Genomic DNA, 20,919 nt, shown 5'->3' on the forward strand with positions numbered 1-20,919 from the left:
CTTTATTCTGTCCCTCTGGTGCCCCCACAGCATCTTTGCTTGACTTACAGCTCAGTAAAATCTCAATTTTTCTCTCTGGTGTTTAAAAAAAAACAATGTTTCACCCGCTGTCTAAAACAATTCATTCTGTCTCTTTAAGAGACAAAAAACTCCTTCCATCTGATTGGTCAGCCTTCCAGAGGCCAGACCATGGTGTCTGAGGCCCTATCCCTCCGACACTGTCATTTCATGAAGTCTTGTGGAGATCTTAGCGAGGTCTCTCAGAGATCTTGTGAAGATCTCGTTAAGGTCTCGCCAAAAACAAAGATCTGTGAAATCACACAAGATCTTGTGAGGGTCTCACAAAGTTCTTGTGAAGATCTTGGGATGTTGTCATTAAGGTTTTGCCAAGGTCTCACCAAGGTCTTGCAAAGTTCTTGTAAATTCTTTGAGATTTTTGTACAAATGACTGAAGCTGTGAAGAGATTTAGAACACACTGCGATACAATCAGTGAGAGCCTATTGCTTATTGTGCTGATTGTTTTGGAAAATGATAACCATATGTTTGAGTTTCCGTTTCATTCTGCTCTTCCTCTTCTGGTTTTCAAAGATCAATCGATCCAATCCATCCAATTCACGTAATACAAAACTGAATTTCTGAGGCAGTCTCAGCTGATTCTTCTTTTTCTCATGCCCGTCCAGGTTCCCTCCGGTCTCTTTATCCCCAGCATGGCGGTCGGGGCGATAGCTGGCAGACTGCTTGGCGTTGGCATGGAGCAGCTCGCTTACTACAATCACGAGTCGTTCATCTTCAAAGGCTGGTGCTCACAGGGTCAAGACTGCATCACTCCAGGGCTGTATGCCATGGTGGGAGCTGCTGCCTGTTTGGGTGAGCGGGGGATCAGATCTTTAGAAAAGATATTTTTGTTGTGCACAGAGCTCTTCTAAACAACAAGTGGCACGCAAATCGACATGTTTGTGAGTGCCTAGAGAGCAGCTGGAAGAGGGTGGGAAAAAGACGCTGGTTTGTTTGTGAGAATTCAACCCAGACTCAGATAAATGCACCCATCAGCTTAGATCATCCTTCATCAAACTCCACATTAAACAACATCACCTGCTAAGAAACGCCTCAAAAATACACAACTTAATAACACAGGCTGACAAAACCTCTCTCAAAAAAAATCAGAAGAACCAGGAACAGACCTCTAAGTTGATCCAGGTCTCAAATTTACTGAAACATTTATTTCATGACAGAGAAATGAAAATCCGAATGTTCACAGACTACTACATGAGTCACTGCACACCTGCTACTCATTTTGTGAGTCATTATCCTGTTCCCTGAGCTGACCCTGTCCTTACCTATCATCATAGACCACCAGCTTGAAAACAATCTATGAAACTCATGTTATTACTCTCAAACAGGCAGCAGGTATTCCCTCATCAGAGCCAGAAAGCCTGAAGTACCAACTCTCTTCAGGAACACTTAAGAAGTCCGTAAGGCCTCAGCAACAAGTGAATGTTTGTGTTTCAAGAGGACATTATTCTTTTTCAGGACAGGAAAACCCCAGCAATTACCCTTTTAATAAACATAGGAACACACACACACACACACACACACACACACAGACGCACGCATACACACACACACACACACACACACACACACACACACACACACACACACACACACACACGCACGCACGCACGCACGCACAAGCACACACACGCACACGCACACGCACACACACACACACGCACACACACACGCACACACACACACACACACACACACACACACATATGATTTAATTTGATTTGGTGCAGATTTATAGTAGGAGCCAAAATCTCAGGCTATGACTGACATTAAGTTTCATTACTTTCACTGCTTTATATTCAGAGACCATAAAGAGGATTGACTTTCTTTTTGCTCAATCCCTGCTAAGATCCTCATCCTCCTGCTGACAACCTTTAGAGGCTTTAATCAACTCCTGGTTTTCCTGTTTTAGTTGCTTTCACGTGCACAGAGACCAACAGCTCTTCGTTTCTTGATGAACAACTTGAGGAACAGCAGGAGGCCTGAGAAGAGAGCTGCTCCATAAAAGATGATTATAAACGGGTTCAGAGCAGATCATGAAGAGCTCAAGCATTTACATGAAGCCATGTCAGAGGCTGTTAATGTTAAGCTTAATGTTATAGCTCTTTAGTAAGATAGAAGCAAGATGAAACTGAAAGGAAATTAAAGACTTAACTCTGAGTGAGCAAAACAAAGCAGAATGATATCCTTTAGCAGCATTCAGGTCTGTCTGATCTTTCTTTCTGTCATTTCCCTCTCTGCCTTCGTTCAGGCGGGGTTACTCGTATGACCGTGTCTCTGGTTGTCATCATGTTCGAGCTGACGGGCGGTCTGGAGTACATCGTCCCGCTCATGGCTGCGACCATGACCAGCAAATGGGTAGCGGATGCTTTTGGCAGAGAGGGGATTTACGAGGTGAGTCCTCATTTTTGTCTGCTATGAAGAGAACAATCTAAGAGGTTAGCGTCTGAGCGTTTGACTCCCACTCCTTCAGGCTCACATCAGGCTGAATGGATACCCATTCCTGGAGCCCAAAGAGGAGTTTGAGCACAGCAGCCTGGCTGTGGATGTGATGAGACCCCGGAGGTCTGACCCGGCGCTGGCTGTGCTCACACAGGAGGGGATGACAGTGGGGGACGTGGAGGTACAGGCGCATGCTGGGAACACGCTTCTTCTTTAAAGGACATGTGTGTCTGTGTGTGCGTTGCTTCATGTCAATGTTAACTTTTTAATGTCTCTCCAGGGGTTGGTGGAAAGCACACACTACAGCGGCTTCCCCGTGGTCGTCTCCAAAGAGTCTCAAAGGCTGGTGGGATTCGTCCTCAGGAGAGACCTGCTCATATCAATAGGTCAGAACTGCTTTTGTACATATGCAGAGTTAGAGGGGACATTTACAACATGTTAAGACAACAAGCTCCTCCAGATAAGCTTAGAGATGCTATGAGACTAAACAGTAGAATAAATCTCTTGAAATTTCAGTTATGGAAGGTTAAAAGTCCAGCGTTGGTGAGTGTTTATGGAGGAACTGTGGCCATGCCCTAAAACATATCTTGGCTTGCTGTTTGACTCCTAACAGGTCAGCTTTTTAGGAAGTGAGGGTCAGGATTTATCATGATTGAAGAGAGGAAGAGGAGAAATAAAGAGCTGGAAATTTAAGAAAATTCGGCCTCAAGAAGATAACAGAGAATACAAGGGTGTCAGCAGCTTTTGGAATGTAAGGGGGACATATTTTGGTGGGGGTCAAGACATTTTTTGAAAATTGAATGCAGTTTCCTGCATTCTGGTGTATTTTATCGTGTTTTAAAATTGAAAGTTATTATTATTATTATTTATTTAATTCAAGGATTATGCTTTATGTACTGTGACACTGGGTATTAGAATATTTTGTGAAATACTAAGTTTTCCAATAGCTTATGTGACATTATTCAGAACTACCTGCCACCTTTCAGCACTCACCTCAGTAAACCTCAATAATTTTTTTTTTTTTTGGGGGGGTGGGTGGGGGGGTGGGGGGGGGGGTGGTTAGTTTGCAAGGCAAGCTCACTTGTCATGAATTTACTTTGTAGCAATACATTTTCCAAGCATGTTTGGCTGACACGCAATCTACTTCTCTTTTTTTTTGTCGGGTTTTGTTTTTTCACGACAAGCGCATATCTGTTGGTTAAATGGCGCTGGTCATGCTGCTGTTGTATGACTATGTAATGACTGCCCTTACAGCTATTTAAATGCTTCCTCTGTTTAGTTCATAGCAACTTCAGTTTGTTTTGAAAAGTGGGGGGACAGTAAGGAAAAGTGATGTTTGAAAGTGCTTGGGACGATGAATTAACTTCACTTTCAGTTAGACTTCCAAACTAGGGAACTTTTATAGGCACTGACTAGGGCTGAACATTTTATCCAATTTAAGCCAACATCGCAATGCAATCGAATGCAATTTTCGAAACGCAAAGGCTGCAGTTTTTAAATTGCATAGTTGGGTCATTTTGGAGCGAAACGTGACCGCGGTGAGCGAAGGTCCGTTTCTCAATGGATTTGTCATCTAGGAGGGCTAAAAAACAAATTTAGCTGGGGAGTATTTTTTAAAATGGTGGAGAAAATTTTTTAGAGGCCAAAATCCAAAATGGCTGTCATGGAAATGATCTTTTTAAAAGCTCGACCTACAATGATGAACAATATATGTTTTCAGACCTTATTTTTGTCGAGAAATACATATTTCAGGGTTGGATAATGATTTGACCTTATTTGAACCTTCAAATTCAAGATGGCTGCCACTTTTGGTGTTTTTTTAGGGTTTTTGGGGGAGTTTTTGCCGTTTTGGGGGCAAATTTTTTCAGTGTTGTTACAGAGTCTCTATAAGGTTAAAATGGAAGCTCTGCTAATGATGAGTTGAGTAATAAACAGTTAAAGTTCACAGAAACAACATCTGAAGTCAATAAAGTAGATGTTTATGTGTAAACAACCATTGTTGATTGCCCATTTCTCATTGAAAAGGACTTTGCAGAAATGACTTTTCAGGTCTATATCACAATATTTTTGGCTTTATTAAATTCTTTTGCAGTTTCAGACCAATGGAAATGAATAGATTCCTTTATTTCACTCCCATTTAAATGAATAGAGATTTATCATCACCATGGAAACCACTGGAGCAAAGACACGTGTGATGTCACAAGGAAAACGCAGGCTGTTTTCGAATTCACCTACTACATACTGTGTATGAAAGTAGTATGTAGTAGGCACTGCGTACTGCCTACTGCACTTGAATGTAGTATGTACTATGACTGTTCTGTTAGATTTATTTTGTAGCAAAGCAGAAATAGGGTTCATTTTTTATATATATGATTTTTATGAATATGATTTATTTTCCATACTTAATTTTGATTGTACAAAACAAACCATGAGTAGCTGACATGTTGACATTTCAGTTATTTATCTGTAAAAATATTTCCAGAAGCAGCATTTTATATGAAACAGTCAGTGGTGGAGAATACTTATTATTTCGGAGAGGAATTACTTATTTCGTGATAGCGTGTGATGGCCTATTAGGGTCACTTAAAAAAAAAAAACACATCAAGGATAATATCACACACACAATTCAGCATTAAGAATGAGGTGAAGCGGGAAAATTTAAGGTGGTGGAAATATAGAGGTAAAATACAGAATGTAACAGTAAAATGTCATACTATACTTAGCAGTGGTTTACACTATTAATGCTGCAGTCCGGCCGTTACAAACTGTTAATGGAAAAACAACAACAGACCTTTGCAGAATCAGAATCAGAATCAGAATCGCCTTTATTCGCCAAGTATTACAAGAATACAAGGTATTTGACTCTGGTTTAAACTGCACTCTCTCAGTACAATTGCTATGAATAGAAAGACCCTAAGAGAAACACTAAATATTACAAAAAGTCAAGAACTTTGTACAGAGTAGAATAAAAATATATACACAATTTAAGTTAAAAAAGTTTTTAGAAGTTATCACACACTATTGCGTGTTGAAAAGGTAAAGATAACAAGTAGAGACTCTTATATTTGTATATTTTGCTGCTCTGATTGTTAAAGCTTTGCTCTCAGTCATTTTGAATTCAGGTGCTTTGCCTGCAACAGTAGGCGAAGCAGACTGGTCTAATGCATACTGTGGATTGTTTTCTGAATTAGTACGTCATCTGGGTACTTTTTTTGCATACTGCAACTTTGCTTTTGTTTGTATACTGTATACTATATGCTACATTTTGGGAAAATCAGTACGCACTGCTAGTATAGAAGGCGAATTTGAAAATGGCCGCAGTGTTCTCCTGCTTGTTTACATGAAAAAAAAAACTATGATTGGATGGGACATTCCTTTTCCCTTGTGATATCATTATTCCTTCGAGCAAAAGTTATATAGGTCTCAGCATTTCAACATTCAGTCATTTGCACCTTGTCGTGGTAAGGGAGCTTAAATATCTCAGTGAACCTAAAGAGCTATGCCAGCTGGAGGAAACTCCAAGCAGGTTTTAATATGTAATAACTTGTAAAAAGGTCTGTTGTTGTTTTTCCATTAACAGTTTGTAACGGCCAGACTGCGGCATTAATAGTGTAAACCACTGCCAAGTATAGTATGACATTTTACTGTTACATTCTGTATTTCACCTCTATATTTCCACCACCTTGAATTTTCCTGCTTCACCTCATTCTTAATACTGAATTGTGTGTGTGATGTTTATCCTTGATGTGTTTTTTTCTTTTGAGTGACCCTAATAGGCCGCTGTACACTGTCACGAAATGATAATTAATTCCTCTCAGAAATAATAAGTATTCTCCACAACTGGCTGTTTCATATAAAATGCTGCTTCTGGCAACATTTTTGCAGATGAATAACTAAAATGTCAACATGTCAGCTACTCATAGTTTGTTTTGTACAATCAAAATGAAGTTTGAAAAATAAATCGTATAAAAGAAAAAAAAAAAATCCTTTTTCCGCTTCGCTACAAAATAAACCTAACAGAACAGTCATAGTACATACTACATTCAAGTGTAGTAGGCAGTACGCAGTGCCTACTACATACTACTTTCATACACAGTATATAGTAGGTGAATTCGAAAACAGCCTGCGTTTTCCTTGTGACATCACACGTGTCTTTGCTCCAGTGGTTTCCATGGTGATGATAAATCTCTATTCATTTAAATGGGAGTAAAATAAAGGAATCTATTCATTTCCATTGGTCTGAAACTGCAAAAGAATTTAATAAAGCCAAAAATAATGTGATATAGACCTGAAAAGTCATTTCTGCAAAGTCCTTTTTAATGAGAAATGGGTAATCAACAATGGTTGTTTACACATAAACATCTACTTTATTGACTTCAGATGTTGTTTCTGTGAACTTTAACTGTTTATTACTCAACTCATCATTAGCAGAGCTTCCATTTTAACCTTATAGAGACTCTGTAACAACACTGAAAAAATTTGCCCCCAAAACGGCAAAAACTCCCCCAAAAACCCTAAAAAAACACCAAAAGTGGCAGCCATCTTGAATTTGAAGGTTCAAATAAGGTCAAATCATTATCCAACCCTGAAATATGTATTTCTCGACAAAAATAAGGTCTGAAAACATATATTGTTCATCATTGTAGGTCGAGCTTTTAAAAAGATCATTTCCATGACAGCCATTTTGGATTTTGGCCTCTAAAAAATTTTCCCCACCATTTAAAAAAATACACCCCGGCTAAATTTGTTTTTTAGCCCTCCTAGATGACAAATCCATTGAGAAACGGACCTTCGCTCACCGCGGTCACGTTTCGCTCCAAAATAACCCAACTAGCAGTCAAAAAGTGCAATCCACATGTTCACATATTTCAGTTGTTCAGCTGAAACTTTGTTTTTATTTACATTTCTGCAATTAGGTTTGTGTTTCGTTACTGATGAGAGATCAGTAAGAATTTTATACATTTGATATGTATGTTCACACACTGTTTCTTAATCATTTCATAAAAACGTGCACTCTACATATTTCAGTCGTCGAGCCAGAGATTTGGTCTTACTCACATTTATACACTTCATTTAGTGTGAGAATCATTGAAGAGAGGATTAATATTTGTTTTTCAGATTATTGGTCATTCCAGGCCTCTTGTTCTGCAGTGCTTTGTTCCTGTCTCTGGTTTTATTCAAGGAAATAATGATTGTATTATTACAAGTCTACAAGGCCTAAAACTAAATCAGTCAGTTAATGTTCCACTGTAATTGTAATAGTAAAATCAAGATGCGTTATTTGCATCATTTCATGCATTAATTCATCTCATTTCATCATAACATGTAGGCCTGGCTTACAGGAAAGAATTGTTTATACATTGACAGTTTCTTTTGTCTTGTTGGTGTTGAGTGAATAATGTAGAAGACTAGACAATTTCCACGGAAATCTTAAGAGGGGCTAAGGACATCCTCTTCTAATAAAGAGACAGCCTCTTCATCTGATCTGGACTCTAAAATCCACATAAAGCCAAATAGGGGGAGAATAGATAAAAGAGTTAGCACAGCAGGTAGTGATACACTTAGAGCAGGTTATTCAAATCACATTTTTTTTTTGTATGAATATTTTTATTAACAGTATGTCATCACATCTTTATCTCAATCAGATATTACATGTATATTGTTTTTTTAACTTTTTCCCCCTACACACACAATAAACACATTCACCTTCTTACACCCTCCCACCCAAACATCACCACCCCCCAAACCCCTACACGGTGCACAGCACAGTCTCATATCATTTACCAAATGAACAAGGCAAAACTCACACACAACAGACACAGATACAAACAGGAAGTGAATTGACACAGACAGCAGAGCCTCTCCTTCCCTTTTATCTAACACTCTTCGGTTTAGGAAGCAACTGCCAGAATATTGTACATATTCTCGGTCCAAGGAAATCAAGAAATGGAGTCCATATGTGATGGAATGTTTCAATTTTTCCTTTGGACCAACATGTCAAATACTCCATAGGGAGCAGATCAAATATAACCTTATACCATTCTGAAAGCGTTGGTGACTTATCTGAGATCCATTTAAGTAACAAAGTCTTTCTTGCAGCATATGTCAGAACATTCAAGAGTTTTTGATTATAGGTGTTTTTGATTTGTGGGTGTGGCAACCCTAAAAGAAGACATCCAGGATCCATTTTCAGATCCTTGTTAAAAACCACGTTCAACTTAGAGACAATTTTCCCCCAATACTCCTGCACATACATACAAGACCACACAGTATGTTTGAAGGTACCGATTTCTTTGTTACACTTAACACACATAGCTGACTTCTGAGGGTCCATTTTGTTCCTAAGATGAGGCGATATCTGAAAGCGATGTAGCAGCCGAAGCTGTAGTTCTTTTGCTCTGTTGCAAATAGATATGTTATTAGCATGTTCCCATATGCTTATCCCAGTAGTCTCATCAATTTCCATCCCAAGATCTTGAGCCCATGTTTGCAGAACTGTATCATTTACTTTGCTGGACTTACAAAGGGCCTTGTAGCAACTTCCTGTTATAAACCTATTGCTGCGTGTTTTAAACAGCAATTCCTCAATAGGTGACATTTCTAGACCAAACTTAGACCCAGGATGAGTGTGCAAAAAGCTTCTTATTTGTAGGAACCTAAAAAAATGTGTTTGAGGTAATTTATATTTCAGTTGTAGTTGTTCAAACGACATGATCTTGTCCCCGTCAAGTAAATCCTTTAGGATTTTTATACCTGCATTTTCCCACAGAGAGAACCCATCATCTATCAAACCTGGTGGAAAGTCTATATTTTTCCGTATTGGGGTGATTGCTGACAAAACACCAATTCTCTTTTACCACTTTCTGATTAAGTCCCACGCTTTCAGTGTAGATTTAACAATAACATTGTCATCAGCCACCTCTAATGCTTTTTTATTCAGGATAAATGGGAGATTGGCCAATGATAGTGGTTTGCCCGAGTTAAAAGCTTCAATATCGAGCCAGACAGACTCTGGATCATTTCGTATCCAATCAGCCAGATAGCGAAACTGAGAAGCAAGCTGATAAAGCTTGATGTTTGGGACTGCCAACCCTCCCTGGTCTGCTGGTAGCTGGAGCCTTGTAAGTTTAAGACGTGGTTTCTTACGGTTCCAAATAAAAGTCCTAAACCAGCTATTTATTGTCTTAACAGTTTTATTATTTAGCAGGATCGGAATCATCTGGAATTGGTAGAGCAGCCGGGGCAAGATATTCATCTTGATCAAAGCTATCCTACCTAGCATCGACAGTGGAAGAGACACCCATCTTTCTAGGTCATCATGAATGCGTTTCAGAAGAGGTTGAAAATTGGCTTTATACATATTTCGAAGTATTGGAGTGATAAATATGCCAAGATAAACAAAACCTTGTGTTGTCCATCGGAACGGAGATACCCCGGGAGGAAGAGTATAATGTGCTTGCCCCAGCGGCATAGCCTCTGACTTACTAAAATTTATTTTATATCCAGAGAAAACGCTGAATTGTTTAATAATACTCAAAGTTGAAGTGATAGATATCTCTGGCTGTGTAATAAATAACAAGACATCGTCTGCATATAATAAAATCTTGTGTTTTTTGTGGTTAGTACATATACCATGGATATCTGGGTGGGTTCTGAAGGCCTCTGCCAGAGGCTCTATCGCAATAGCGAACAGCAAAGGCAAGAGGGGGCAGCCTTGTCTCGTGCCTCTTCCCAGAGAGAAGTATGGAGAAGATTTATTGTTTGTGATAACAGAACCTAATGGCCTGTGATACAGCAGTTGTACCCAATCTATAAAATTTTTGCCCAGACCAAATTTTTCAAGTGTAAAAAACAAAAAGTTCCACTCTATGCGGTCAAATGCTTTCTCAGCATCTAACGAAACTACTAGGCCCTTAATATTGTTATTATGACACAACTGGATAATATTGAGCAGCCTTCTTACATTATTACAGGAGTTTCTCCCAGCAATGAATCCTGTCTGATCGTTGTTAATAATATGTGGAAGAATTTTCTCCAACCTTAAAGCCAGTAATTTAGAAAGAATCTTAACATCTACGTTTAACAGGCTGATAGGCCGATAGGAAGAACATTCCTCCTCTGGTCTGCCCTTTTTCAAAATAAGACAAATGTTTGCTTCTGTGAGTGTTCTTGGAAGAGAACCTGTATTCAAAGAGTTATTAAACATGTTCAGGAGCGGTTTTACTAACAAAGATCTGAATCTTTTATAAAATTCAACACTGAAGCCATCTGGGCCCGGTGCTTTTCCTGATTGCAGCATACCTATAGCTTCAGATATTTCCTCTACTGTCATAGTGCGATTCAGTTCCGTCTTTTGATTATCATTGGGCCTAGGGATGGTTAACTTGGAGAAAAAATTCTCCATTGGCTTTGAGACCCCTGATGGTTGTTCACTGGTGTATAGTCTTTCATAGTAGTCCGCAAAAACCTTATTTATGTCATTGCTATTCAGTTTAACCTGGCCGGAGGTATCTTTAATGGAAGATATGTTCTGAGATTTAGTCCTTTGCTTTGCTAAATTTGCCAAATACTTGCTGGGTTTGTTACCATATTCATATAATTTTTGCTTTGACAGTCTTACGTTGTGTTCTGCTTTTTGAGTTAATAATGAGTTAAGTGTTGCCCTAGCAACTAGAGTTGCTTGTAGGTTAGCTTCAGTTCGGTCCTGGTTATATGCACGCTCACATTCAGATAAGTGCAGTTCTAGCTTCCTTTGTTCTTCTAGATTCTTCCGTTTCCTGTTTTTTTCATATGACATAATTAAGCCCCTGGAATATGCCTTACATGTCTCCCATAACGTAGAGGGTGACACATCTGGTGTGTTGTTAATGGAATAAAATACTTCAAACTCTGTTTGAAAATAAGAGATAAAATTTGGATCATTCAGTAAATTTACATTAAATCTCCATCTCTTTGAACACTGCTGAGCTTCTCCATGTGAAATTTTAAATAGACAGGCGTGATGCTACCAATATCACAAGACTGAACAGAGTGCAACCTTGCTCTTGGAACAAACATGTAATCTATTCTGGAGCTACTTTTGTGAGCCCTGGAAAAGAATGTAAATTCTTTGCTGTCAGGATTTAGTGTTCGCCAGACATCAAGAAAACCCAGCTCTTTACAAGTGTCAACTGTTGTTCTTGCCTGTTTAGAAGGGTAAGTATTTTCACCAGGTAGTTTATCCATTTGAGGTTCAAGTATACAGTTTAAGTCTCCGCCAATAACTGACTGTGCACAGTCCAATTCTGCCAGCTCTGAAAAAGCCTTTGTGACAAGATCAGGAGCATGTCCTGGTGGGAAGTAGATATTTAAAATTGATATATTTTCATTAAACAGGCGTCCCTTTATTATCACATATCTCCCTGCATTGTCTTTGGTACAAGATTCTAATGTAAATGAAAGTCTTTTGTTAATAAGGATGCAAACTCCTCTACTGTTGGAGGTAAAGGATGAAAAAAACACTTGCCCAACCCACTCTCGTTTAAGCTTTTCATGTTCTATATCTTTAAGATGAGTTTCCTGCAGCAGGGCTATGTCAACCTCTTCTTTTTTTAGGTATGACAGTATTTTTTTCCTTTTTACCGGATGATGTACACCCCTGATATTCCATGTGCAAACTTTAATAACAGAGTTAACCATCAGTACTGCATTTTTTGATTGAGGTTAGGAGAGGTTTCTGTCCTGAATACGTATCTATGTCACTATCCATAACCTAAATTGCCCCACATACTTAACATGTTAGTGAGTAAATACCAGTGCTGTGCTGTCACCATCCCACGGAACACCCCCTGAACAAAACTATATACATACATAGATACCCCATGAGTAACAAAAAAACCCAATTTCAAGAACATAAAAAGGTGAGAACCTCCCCTTCAGAAGAGAAACCCTTAAACCTAGATACTCTTTACCTTACTCTGGATGCCTCTGTGTTGTAACAGAGTCCACAAGCTTAAGTGCAATCAGGCATTATGTCAGCCCATTAAAAACTAAGTAACAGAAGTCTAATTTTATACCTCCCCTCCTAATAAAGCAAAATTATTTCTTTGAGTAGTCCCAGAAGGGGAACAAAAGATAATTAAGTCGTCAAACCAAAATCACAAGAGGCATCTTTATCTCTCAAAAAATAAATCACAGAAAAAGGAGAAGAAAAAGAGTGGTCAGATAGATTAATTATAAAAAAGGGAAAATTAAATTAGCCTCTTATTCTAAAACTAAATATGTGCTGTAATATATTTAAGATATTTAAAAAAAAAAGAAAATATACAGACGTAAACAGGTCTGTACTGCCATCTGGTGGTATTAGTGACCGTGACAGTATAAAGACAGTAACTTTCACTTTCAGCCGTCTACGGCCCATTCTGTTCATTGCCGGTCTTTTCCCGCATTTACGACACTCCTGGTACAGTACTGGCAAGATCCAATTTCTTTCCGCCGAGATTTGCCGTCGGCTGGATTCCACACAACAGTTTTAATGAGAGTATACAGGAAAAGAAGACACTACCGAGAGACGCGCAAAAGTCTGAACAAAAAGTCGTCATGTAAGCAGTTTTTAACACATGTTAGTGTCTTGGTGTGAGTTTTCACACAAACGTAATCAACGAAGACCATAACCGTTGCACACATACATTACCCTCGCTTAACCGTCAGATGAATGTTCCTCCTCCAGGGTGTTTATGAATGCCATCGCTTCCTCAGGCTTATCAAAAGTCTTCGTGGCATTGTTCACAGTGATTCTCAAGGAGGCAGGATAATTAAGCCCATAGCTGTGTAATCCGATCGATTGGAGCTTCTTCCGTGCCTCGTCAAAAGCCCGACGTTTCCTCTGGGATCCGTTAGAAAAGTCCTGGAAGAAGAAGATCTTATTTCCTTCGAAAGTTACATTTTTCGCCCTCCTGGCCGCCTCCAGCACCCGAGCCCGGTCACCGAAGTGGTGGAACCTCACAATCATGACGCAGGGGTACGGCTTCCGAGGCCCGGCTCCTTTCCACGCCGGTCCCGACACCCGGTGTGCCCTTTCCAGTTTTATTTTTCCAGCCTTGGTGGTGAGTGACAGGACTTTGGGGATCCATAACTCCATGAAATTTAGTGCGGAGCTGCCCTCGGAAGATTCTGGCAAGCCAAAAATTTGAAGATTTTTGCGTCTTCCTCTGTCTTCCTGATCATCGAGGCGCTCCTGCAGGGACAGCACGTTTTTTTCCAGGTATGACACCTGCTCTTCTGTTTTGATATTGGAGTCTTCCACAGCCGAAATGCGATGTTCGGCTTCGTCGACCCTCTTATTTGTTTCTCGTAGTTCTTTTGCGATGTCTCTGATTTTCTGAAGAAAGTTTTAAAATTTTTCTTCTATCACGCCCGAGATGTTGTCCGTAATTGTGGTCATGGCTTTGGCCATTGCAGGGCTGAGTAGCTCCGACTCCGTTTTCTCCGCTGCGCCATTTTGTGCTTTGTCAGCACTGCTAGCCAAAGCGTGCTTCTTTTCTTGAACCCTCTTCGCGGTTTTTGAAGCCATCTTCACGAGCGAATTGCCCCAACACTGCTCCAGGGACATCCCATAAAGTTATGACAATGTTTAATCCTCGTTTGGGCTGCAACACGGGTAAAAAATCAGGATATTTGCACCGAACTTGCGGGAGCTCTCGCCGGGTGCTGTCACTCGGTCTGCATCACGGGAAGTTCCCCTCAAATCACATTTTGATGGAACAGCCCTGAAAATTCAGGGAGACAGAAAGAGAGATAATCTTCTTTTAATCACATACAGATACGTGTATGCATCACAAATGGCCTCTTATATGTAGTTGACGGTAAACAGAGGTACCGATTTAATCAGTTTATCCAACAAACAGTCACAGTTAGCAAGAGTCAACTTAAAAAGTAGCAGGAAGTCGGACACCAACTAAGATAAAAAATCTGTATACATAGGCTGTGCATATACAACTAAAGCAAAGCATGTGCATCATAGCGAGCCTCTGAAAAGAAATAGATGATTGAAAATTCAAAAGGGGACAATTTTTAAACAAATTACCTGTTAGTATACTCGACGGCCAACAATGCAAATGAGCGGTGTCCATCGCTTTAGAAGTGGTGTTTGGAGCTATTCAAGGCTCCACAACCCAGGAGTAGACCTGAAGAAAGCGTACAACGGTGTCTTATGGGAGTGTCGTAACTTTAACTATCTCTATAGCTCTGAGATGTTGCTCCTTTCAGTGACTCCACACGATTAGCTCTTGCTAATGCTCTGAATAGCTAGGAACTGCACGCTAGAAGAAAAAAAGGAGCAGAGCCCCAGATGACATCGATAGATATAACCTTTCTCGGCCTATTCAGGGGTCACATTTGACGTTGTTGGCATACATACTCAAACTGGGCATGCACCAAGGGGATATTCAGTGCTTTGAAGTGATACTCTGGGATGGAACAAGTTGGGTCCTATAACAAGGTTTAGGGCAGAAATTACCCCTACAGCAGTGTTTTTGTGCAGCAGAAGCCCAGAGCGCTCGCACCAAACACCCCCTCCCTGCTCCTCTGCCGGTTTCCTCTGCACTCAGACAGGGCCATATTTTACTTGACCAAAAACACAAATAAACGGAGTCCCACCAAAAAAATCTGAAATCGGTCTGCATTCACGCTTTATTTAGAGAATTTTCAGTGTGTATCTTTCACACAAAAACACAACCAAAAAGGCTCTAGTTCTCATCGTGTCTCTTCGTCCTGGCAGACTACCTGCGTTTGTTTATATCTGGCACGCTGCCCGCGCGGACTGATACACTAAGCAGCGAGCGCCTCGTACCCAGCTGTGGCTCTGCAGCGGAGGTAGCGCCGTTTTATGACATGATGAGAACTAGAGCCTTATTTAGCTGTGTTTTTGTGTGAAAGTAACGCGCTGAAAATTCTCTAAATAAAGTGTGAATGCAGACCGATATCAGATTTTTTTGGTGGGAGTCCGTTTATTTGTGTTTTTGGTCAAGTAAAAATTGGCCCTGTCTGAGTGCAGAGGAAATCAGCAGAGGAGCAGGGAGCGGGTGTTTGGTGTGAGCGCTCTGGGCTTCTGCTGCACAAAATCACTGCTGTAGGGGTAATTTCTGCCCTAAACCTTGTGATAGGACCCAACTTGTTCCATCCCGGAGTATCACTTTAAGCCTCGCCTCTGGCTGTCATTTGGGATTTATAGAGCTGTAGTTTCATTTGTAACTTTCATTTCCCTTACACTAACAGGGTTAGCAATTGAATAGATGTGAGGCTGCCTGTTTTCTGTCTCTGCTGTTTTCTCCTTGTGCTTTGAGCTCATGTGGTTAAGCATGAAACTAGTTAATCAATGAGGTGCAGGTTAAACTCCACATATCTGTCACTGCACATTAACTTTGTCATTTTTGTCGGAGTACTTACAGACATCCCTTTTCTTGACTGACATGTCTGAGCTGTAGCAGACGGTTCTGTATTTGTTGTGCTTTTGCTTAAAACCACAACAAAAACAGAGAAAAAGAGACAAACGAAGTAGATTTTGGGGAAAATTAACATATGTATACTATCATTCTAGCTGGGGGTGGGGATGGGGATTGTCAACTTTTTTTTAACCTTTTTTTTTTTAATTTTTTTTTACCTTTTTTACCTTTTCTTTAGGTCAATAGGATTATCAAATTTTATAGAAGCGTACAGGAACCCTGACACAGTTGAGTCTCCCCCTGCTGGCATGGAGAAGAAATGCATGTGAAAGGCACTTCTTTGATTACTCCTCCCTCCACAACCAAGATTTAATCTAAACTTCTAATTTCTCTCTCCTCTCCCAGACAACGCTCGAAAGCGTCAGGAGGGCATCGTCAGCGCCTCACAGCTGCACTTCACTGAGCATGCTCCGGCTCAACCCGCAGACGGTCCGCCTCCACTCCGCCTCAGAGGCATTGTGGACCTGAGCCCCTTCACGGTCACAGATCACACACCCATGGACATCACCGTGGACATTTTCAGAAAGCTGGGGCTCCGCCAGTGTCTGGTCACACATAACGGGTGAGAATAAAACAGTCACAAACATACATTTTTAAGCACTTTTACGTTGAAAAGAGAAACTTTTGGTGTCTTTGTGACTGAAACAAGCCTGTTAAAACCTGAGAGAAAGAGCAGAAGAGCTCTCAGAGAGTCCAGGCTTTGCAGGGAGAAGAGACCCATCTCCTGCTATTGCTCATAAAATCCTTCAGATCCACATGTGCCTCTTCAAAGTCCTGATCAAAGGCCACTTTATGGACTGTCTGAAAAATTGAGCAGAGGATGAGTGTGTGTGTGTCCGACTTATTGATGCTTTTGTTCTTTCTCTGTGTTCTCCCTGTCAGCTTGTATTAGAGGAGAAAGGCAACACAGAGAGAAACGATGACACAAGGGTGAAAAAGATGTTTGAAAAGCACCAGTTTAGACATTTCCTGTGAATGGAATTGGAGGTTTGGACACAGAGGACAGTTTCACTACAGATGTGGGTGAATCAATGCAAAGCTGAGGCAAAGACAGGAGGAACTGAAGCATAAATCTGTGAAAGGCAGGGTTACCAGTCTTGAAAAACTAGCATGAATTAGAATGTAGCATCTCGTCAGGACTCCCCCTGTCTCCCCCGCCCCCACCCGGAGCTCCTCCAAAGCAACGCCCCCGCTTACATGCATGAGCGCCGCTGATTCCAAACTATGATTGTGAATGATGGACTCACACACCTTTTTATGTTTTGACATGTCAAGTCATGTCTCATTTAGAGGGTAAGGAAACAACAAAATGTTAAATTGAAAGCTAAAAAACAAATACACAAACGTGACTTTTGTCAGTACTCACAACTGTCATGCTAGTATTATATCCACTTTTACCTGTGACACGATATCAGGAGTAAAGCTATAATACAAATAGTACATGTACCTTTTCTTTAGGACTTACTGAATATCACAATTTTTTTTGCTTGTCAGAGCCCCTGTGGTAAGAGTTTATCAGACTCTGATCCATACTACAGCCCAAAGCCACGTACCTCATTGGGTTAGAGGGGACAGGCCCGAGGTCGAGCAAGAGGGGCAGTAGTTAGAGGCAGGGGAACAGAAAAAGAAAAGAAAGCCTCCGTCTTTCTTTTCTTGCTCTGTTTAGGCGGAGGAGTGGTTACCAGTTATCGGGGTATGGGTAGCTTCTCTGCAGTTCTCCTGCTGAGTGCGAACCTGTATGCCGCTAAACTCGGAAACACGCATTGAGTCAGGGGCAGTGCGAGCCGAGGAAATGTACGCGCAGGGAGGGGGCAAAACAGTAGGACAAGATTTGATAGGTTTAACAGTTTGGATCCTGATCGATGTGGTTGGCTGATGTTTTCCTGGGTTTTCTCCTGCTGTAGATAGCAGATATTATTTGCTCTCATTTGAGAACACATTATGTCAACAATGTAACTCTCCTCCAAGGCTGTAAACCTAGGGGAAACTGCAGAGTGTTACTGCATGTGTGTGAAACCTGAAACACATCTTTGTGTCAGACTACTTGTTCCCACACATCTTCCTATAAAGCACATTAAATTTCCCATCTGGCTTTGAGCTCCTTTACACTGTTTATGTCTGCAAATGTTAGTTAGTTAGAGCCAGATTCTTAATAGATAACCTCTGGAGGACGAAGATGAGACTAAAGTTAAGTCAGGGCTCTCTCTCTCCTCTCAGTGTGAGCTGAAGTGTGGGCTGTGATCTGCCTCAGGGTGCCCTTCTTTCTTCTGTTCTTGGCTCTGTTTACGAAGCATTCATGTCTCTTTCATCTCCTGCTGTGAGCCAGCTTCCCTCTTCAGACCCTAATAAAGCTGCCAAGATGTCAAAAGCAGATCTCTGGATCTGTGTGTTTGTGTGTGTGTGTGTGTCTGCTTTCTGCACCACCAAGCAGATAAAGTAACCGTCCTCATTGTTCTGCTCTGTGCCTGTGTTTAGGAGGCTGCTGGGAATCATCACCAAGAAGGACATCCTGAAACACATGGCACAAATCGCCAACAGAGACCCAGACTCCATCCTCTTCAACTGAGCTCCTCTGTCCTTCCTCTTCCTCTCCTTCTCTCCTCTGTTGACCAGAGGAGCTGAAGACACCAGCTGCAGTGAAAGCACCTTTTTTTTTTAACCTCATCAGCTTTAAGGAGGAGGCCTGGTCGGAGAGGGCCAGCAGTTCGCATAGGCCACCAGGAAAACAATGGAGCCTTCTTTTTTCTCTGAACTCTTGGGAGTAATTTTGGCTTTCTGGGATGAACAATGAGTCATCTGAACTGACGCCATTGGCCCTGATTTCAACTTAAGTTTAGAAGGCTGTAGGACAGATACGCATGAGAACAACATGGATTATTCACATCTGCTCCTTTTCGTTATTTTCCATTCTTTCCAGCTTCAAGAAGCTCACTTCTTTCCATTTCTTTCCTTCTGAACCACAGAGGAAACGAATGGAGGAGAATTTTGGAGAATCCTCAGTCTCACACACCAACAAGAAGAGGAGGTGAAACCATGAAGTGAGATTAAGAGATGTTTTTGGGGGAGCTCCATGCCTCTTTGCTTTCCAGCCTACCAGGCAAGCCCAGACATAGTGCTCCTCGCCAGGCTTATAGAAGCCCGGCCACCCTCCCCCTCCATCTCTCCTCCTGTGAGAGCTTTCCTGCAGCCTCAGGGGCTGAAGCATTCAGGAGTGTGAGAAGAGGCTACTGGAACACACACTTTACACTCCTTAAAGACTCCTAGACGGCATGGGAACTCTCCACACACACAAGCACGCCTCTTATTTTCTTGCCTGTCATTTTTGAATCACGGTGAGAGAGACACAGGCTCGGGAAGTATGCTGTAATCTGAAGAAGTATGCTGTAATTATGAAGAATCACACAAGCATAATGATGATACTGCAATAACCATAGCATGCCTTAAGGAAGCTGTGTAGGTTGCAAAAACACAGATTCATGATCTATGAGTTAATTTAAAATAAATGTTAATGTAAAAACTGTTTGTCCCACTATATTATTCCACAGACTCAAGTCCCCAAGTGTCATGTGCCTATCATTTCTTTGTCTGGAAACATTTCACAAAGCACTTTTTTCACCTTTTATTCACACCCAGAGTTTAAAACGCATCACTTTAAGAGGAGAACAGATCAAAACAGGAAGTCAGAATTGTCTTATTATTATTATTATTATTATTATTCCTGGCTTTTTACTGCCCTTAATAAGAGAGGAAAGGGCAGTGGAAAAAGAAGGAAACAGGGTTAATGTGAGGAATGACAGGCCACAGCATATGGATATTAACTCGGTAACAGCAACCCTTCACTACTACACTCAGGTTGGACTAAGATGTAAGAAATATTTTTAAAGTTTGACCTCAGCCCATCTTAAATGACTAGGGAGACAGAGTTTTTGACCTATACCGTAGAAAGCCACCAGGGAGCAGATTTTGTGGAGACCTCACAAGAACACATCCATTTTTTTTTTAAAGTCTTTTGGTGCAACCTAAACCACTGCACCCCATCCGAGAATCATTTTGTTTGTTTGATTTTTAGAAACATTTCAAAAAGTGTTTGAGATCTTCATGAGTTCATCCTGAAATAATGAGGTCAACACATAAAGCCCTGCTTCCACCAAGTGGTCAGTGGAGCAGTACAGTTTGGTACAGGTTGGATCAGTAAAGCCTGATCTTGTTTGTGTTTCTACTGCCATCCATGTCCTTCTTGGTAGGGGGCGTGTAAGCCGGATGCCAATGGCTGCGTCAGCTGCACTGTGAAACATAATGGGTTGACCTTACTTTAAAAAAATATGGAAATCATGCATTGAAAAATTGAGTTACACTGAGAAGTAAATACAACTAAATTATCTTAAATATGCCAAACTTTCCTTACATATTTAGGGTCCTCGCCCCGAGGGTGAGGACCTTCTACTAGCAGAGCTAGAGGGCTAGTTGAGCCTGTGGTGTGTATGATACAAAACTTGATCCCCAACATCCCACGGTTTGCTCTGTAGCGCCACCTAGGCACACTAAAACTCCTCTACTTTCCTGTAAGAATGTCGTTGAGACATCAAACCAACGTCAAAAATGTTCATCTCTTACTGAGATGCAATAGTCATATGCAGACACTCCTGACCTATCGCGAACAGAAAGGCGGTTGTTTTCCTTTCGAAATAAAAATTTTGCCACATTTTTACCCTTTTTTCAAAAATTATCTTGTTCAAAACCATTAATGGTATCGGCTTGAATTTGCTCAGATGACAGACTGGACCCTGATTTACAAAAGTTTTTCCAGATTTCATTGTTTCTGGAACAGTTTTTGAATGACCAGCCCTCAAAGTCGGAAAACAAAAAAATTAAAGTCCTACAGCTTTAAAAGCTAGAGTAGAAGCCTTTACCTTATGCTCCCGG

General features: G+C 40.9%; 1 protein-coding gene across 1 annotated transcript in view; it reads left to right on the forward strand.

Annotated features, from left to right (window-relative positions):
• The window catches only part of clcn5b (chloride channel, voltage-sensitive 5b), a 61,645-nt gene extending 41,725 nt beyond the window's left edge, over nt 1-19,920 (forward strand). The window contains exons 12-17 of the mRNA XM_074662178.1: nt 682-868; nt 2,325-2,467; nt 2,547-2,696; nt 2,796-2,901; nt 16,342-16,558; nt 18,472-19,920. Coding sequence (XP_074518279.1) covers nt 682-868; nt 2,325-2,467; nt 2,547-2,696; nt 2,796-2,901; nt 16,342-16,558; nt 18,472-18,562 — 894 coding nt within the window. The 3' untranslated portion in view covers nt 18,563-19,920. The remainder of the gene's footprint in view (nt 1-681; nt 869-2,324; nt 2,468-2,546; nt 2,697-2,795; nt 2,902-16,341; nt 16,559-18,471) is intronic.
• The last annotated feature ends 999 nt before the right edge of the window (nt 19,921-20,919 follow it).

The sequence above is a fragment of the Halichoeres trimaculatus genome, unplaced genomic scaffold (genome assembly GCF_033239565.1).
Source record: "Halichoeres trimaculatus isolate MK-OKI-2021-1 unplaced genomic scaffold, fHalTri1.1 fHalTri1_scaffold_22, whole genome shotgun sequence".
In the NCBI taxonomy this organism is placed as follows: domain Eukaryota; kingdom Metazoa; phylum Chordata; class Actinopteri; order Labriformes; family Labridae; genus Halichoeres; species Halichoeres trimaculatus.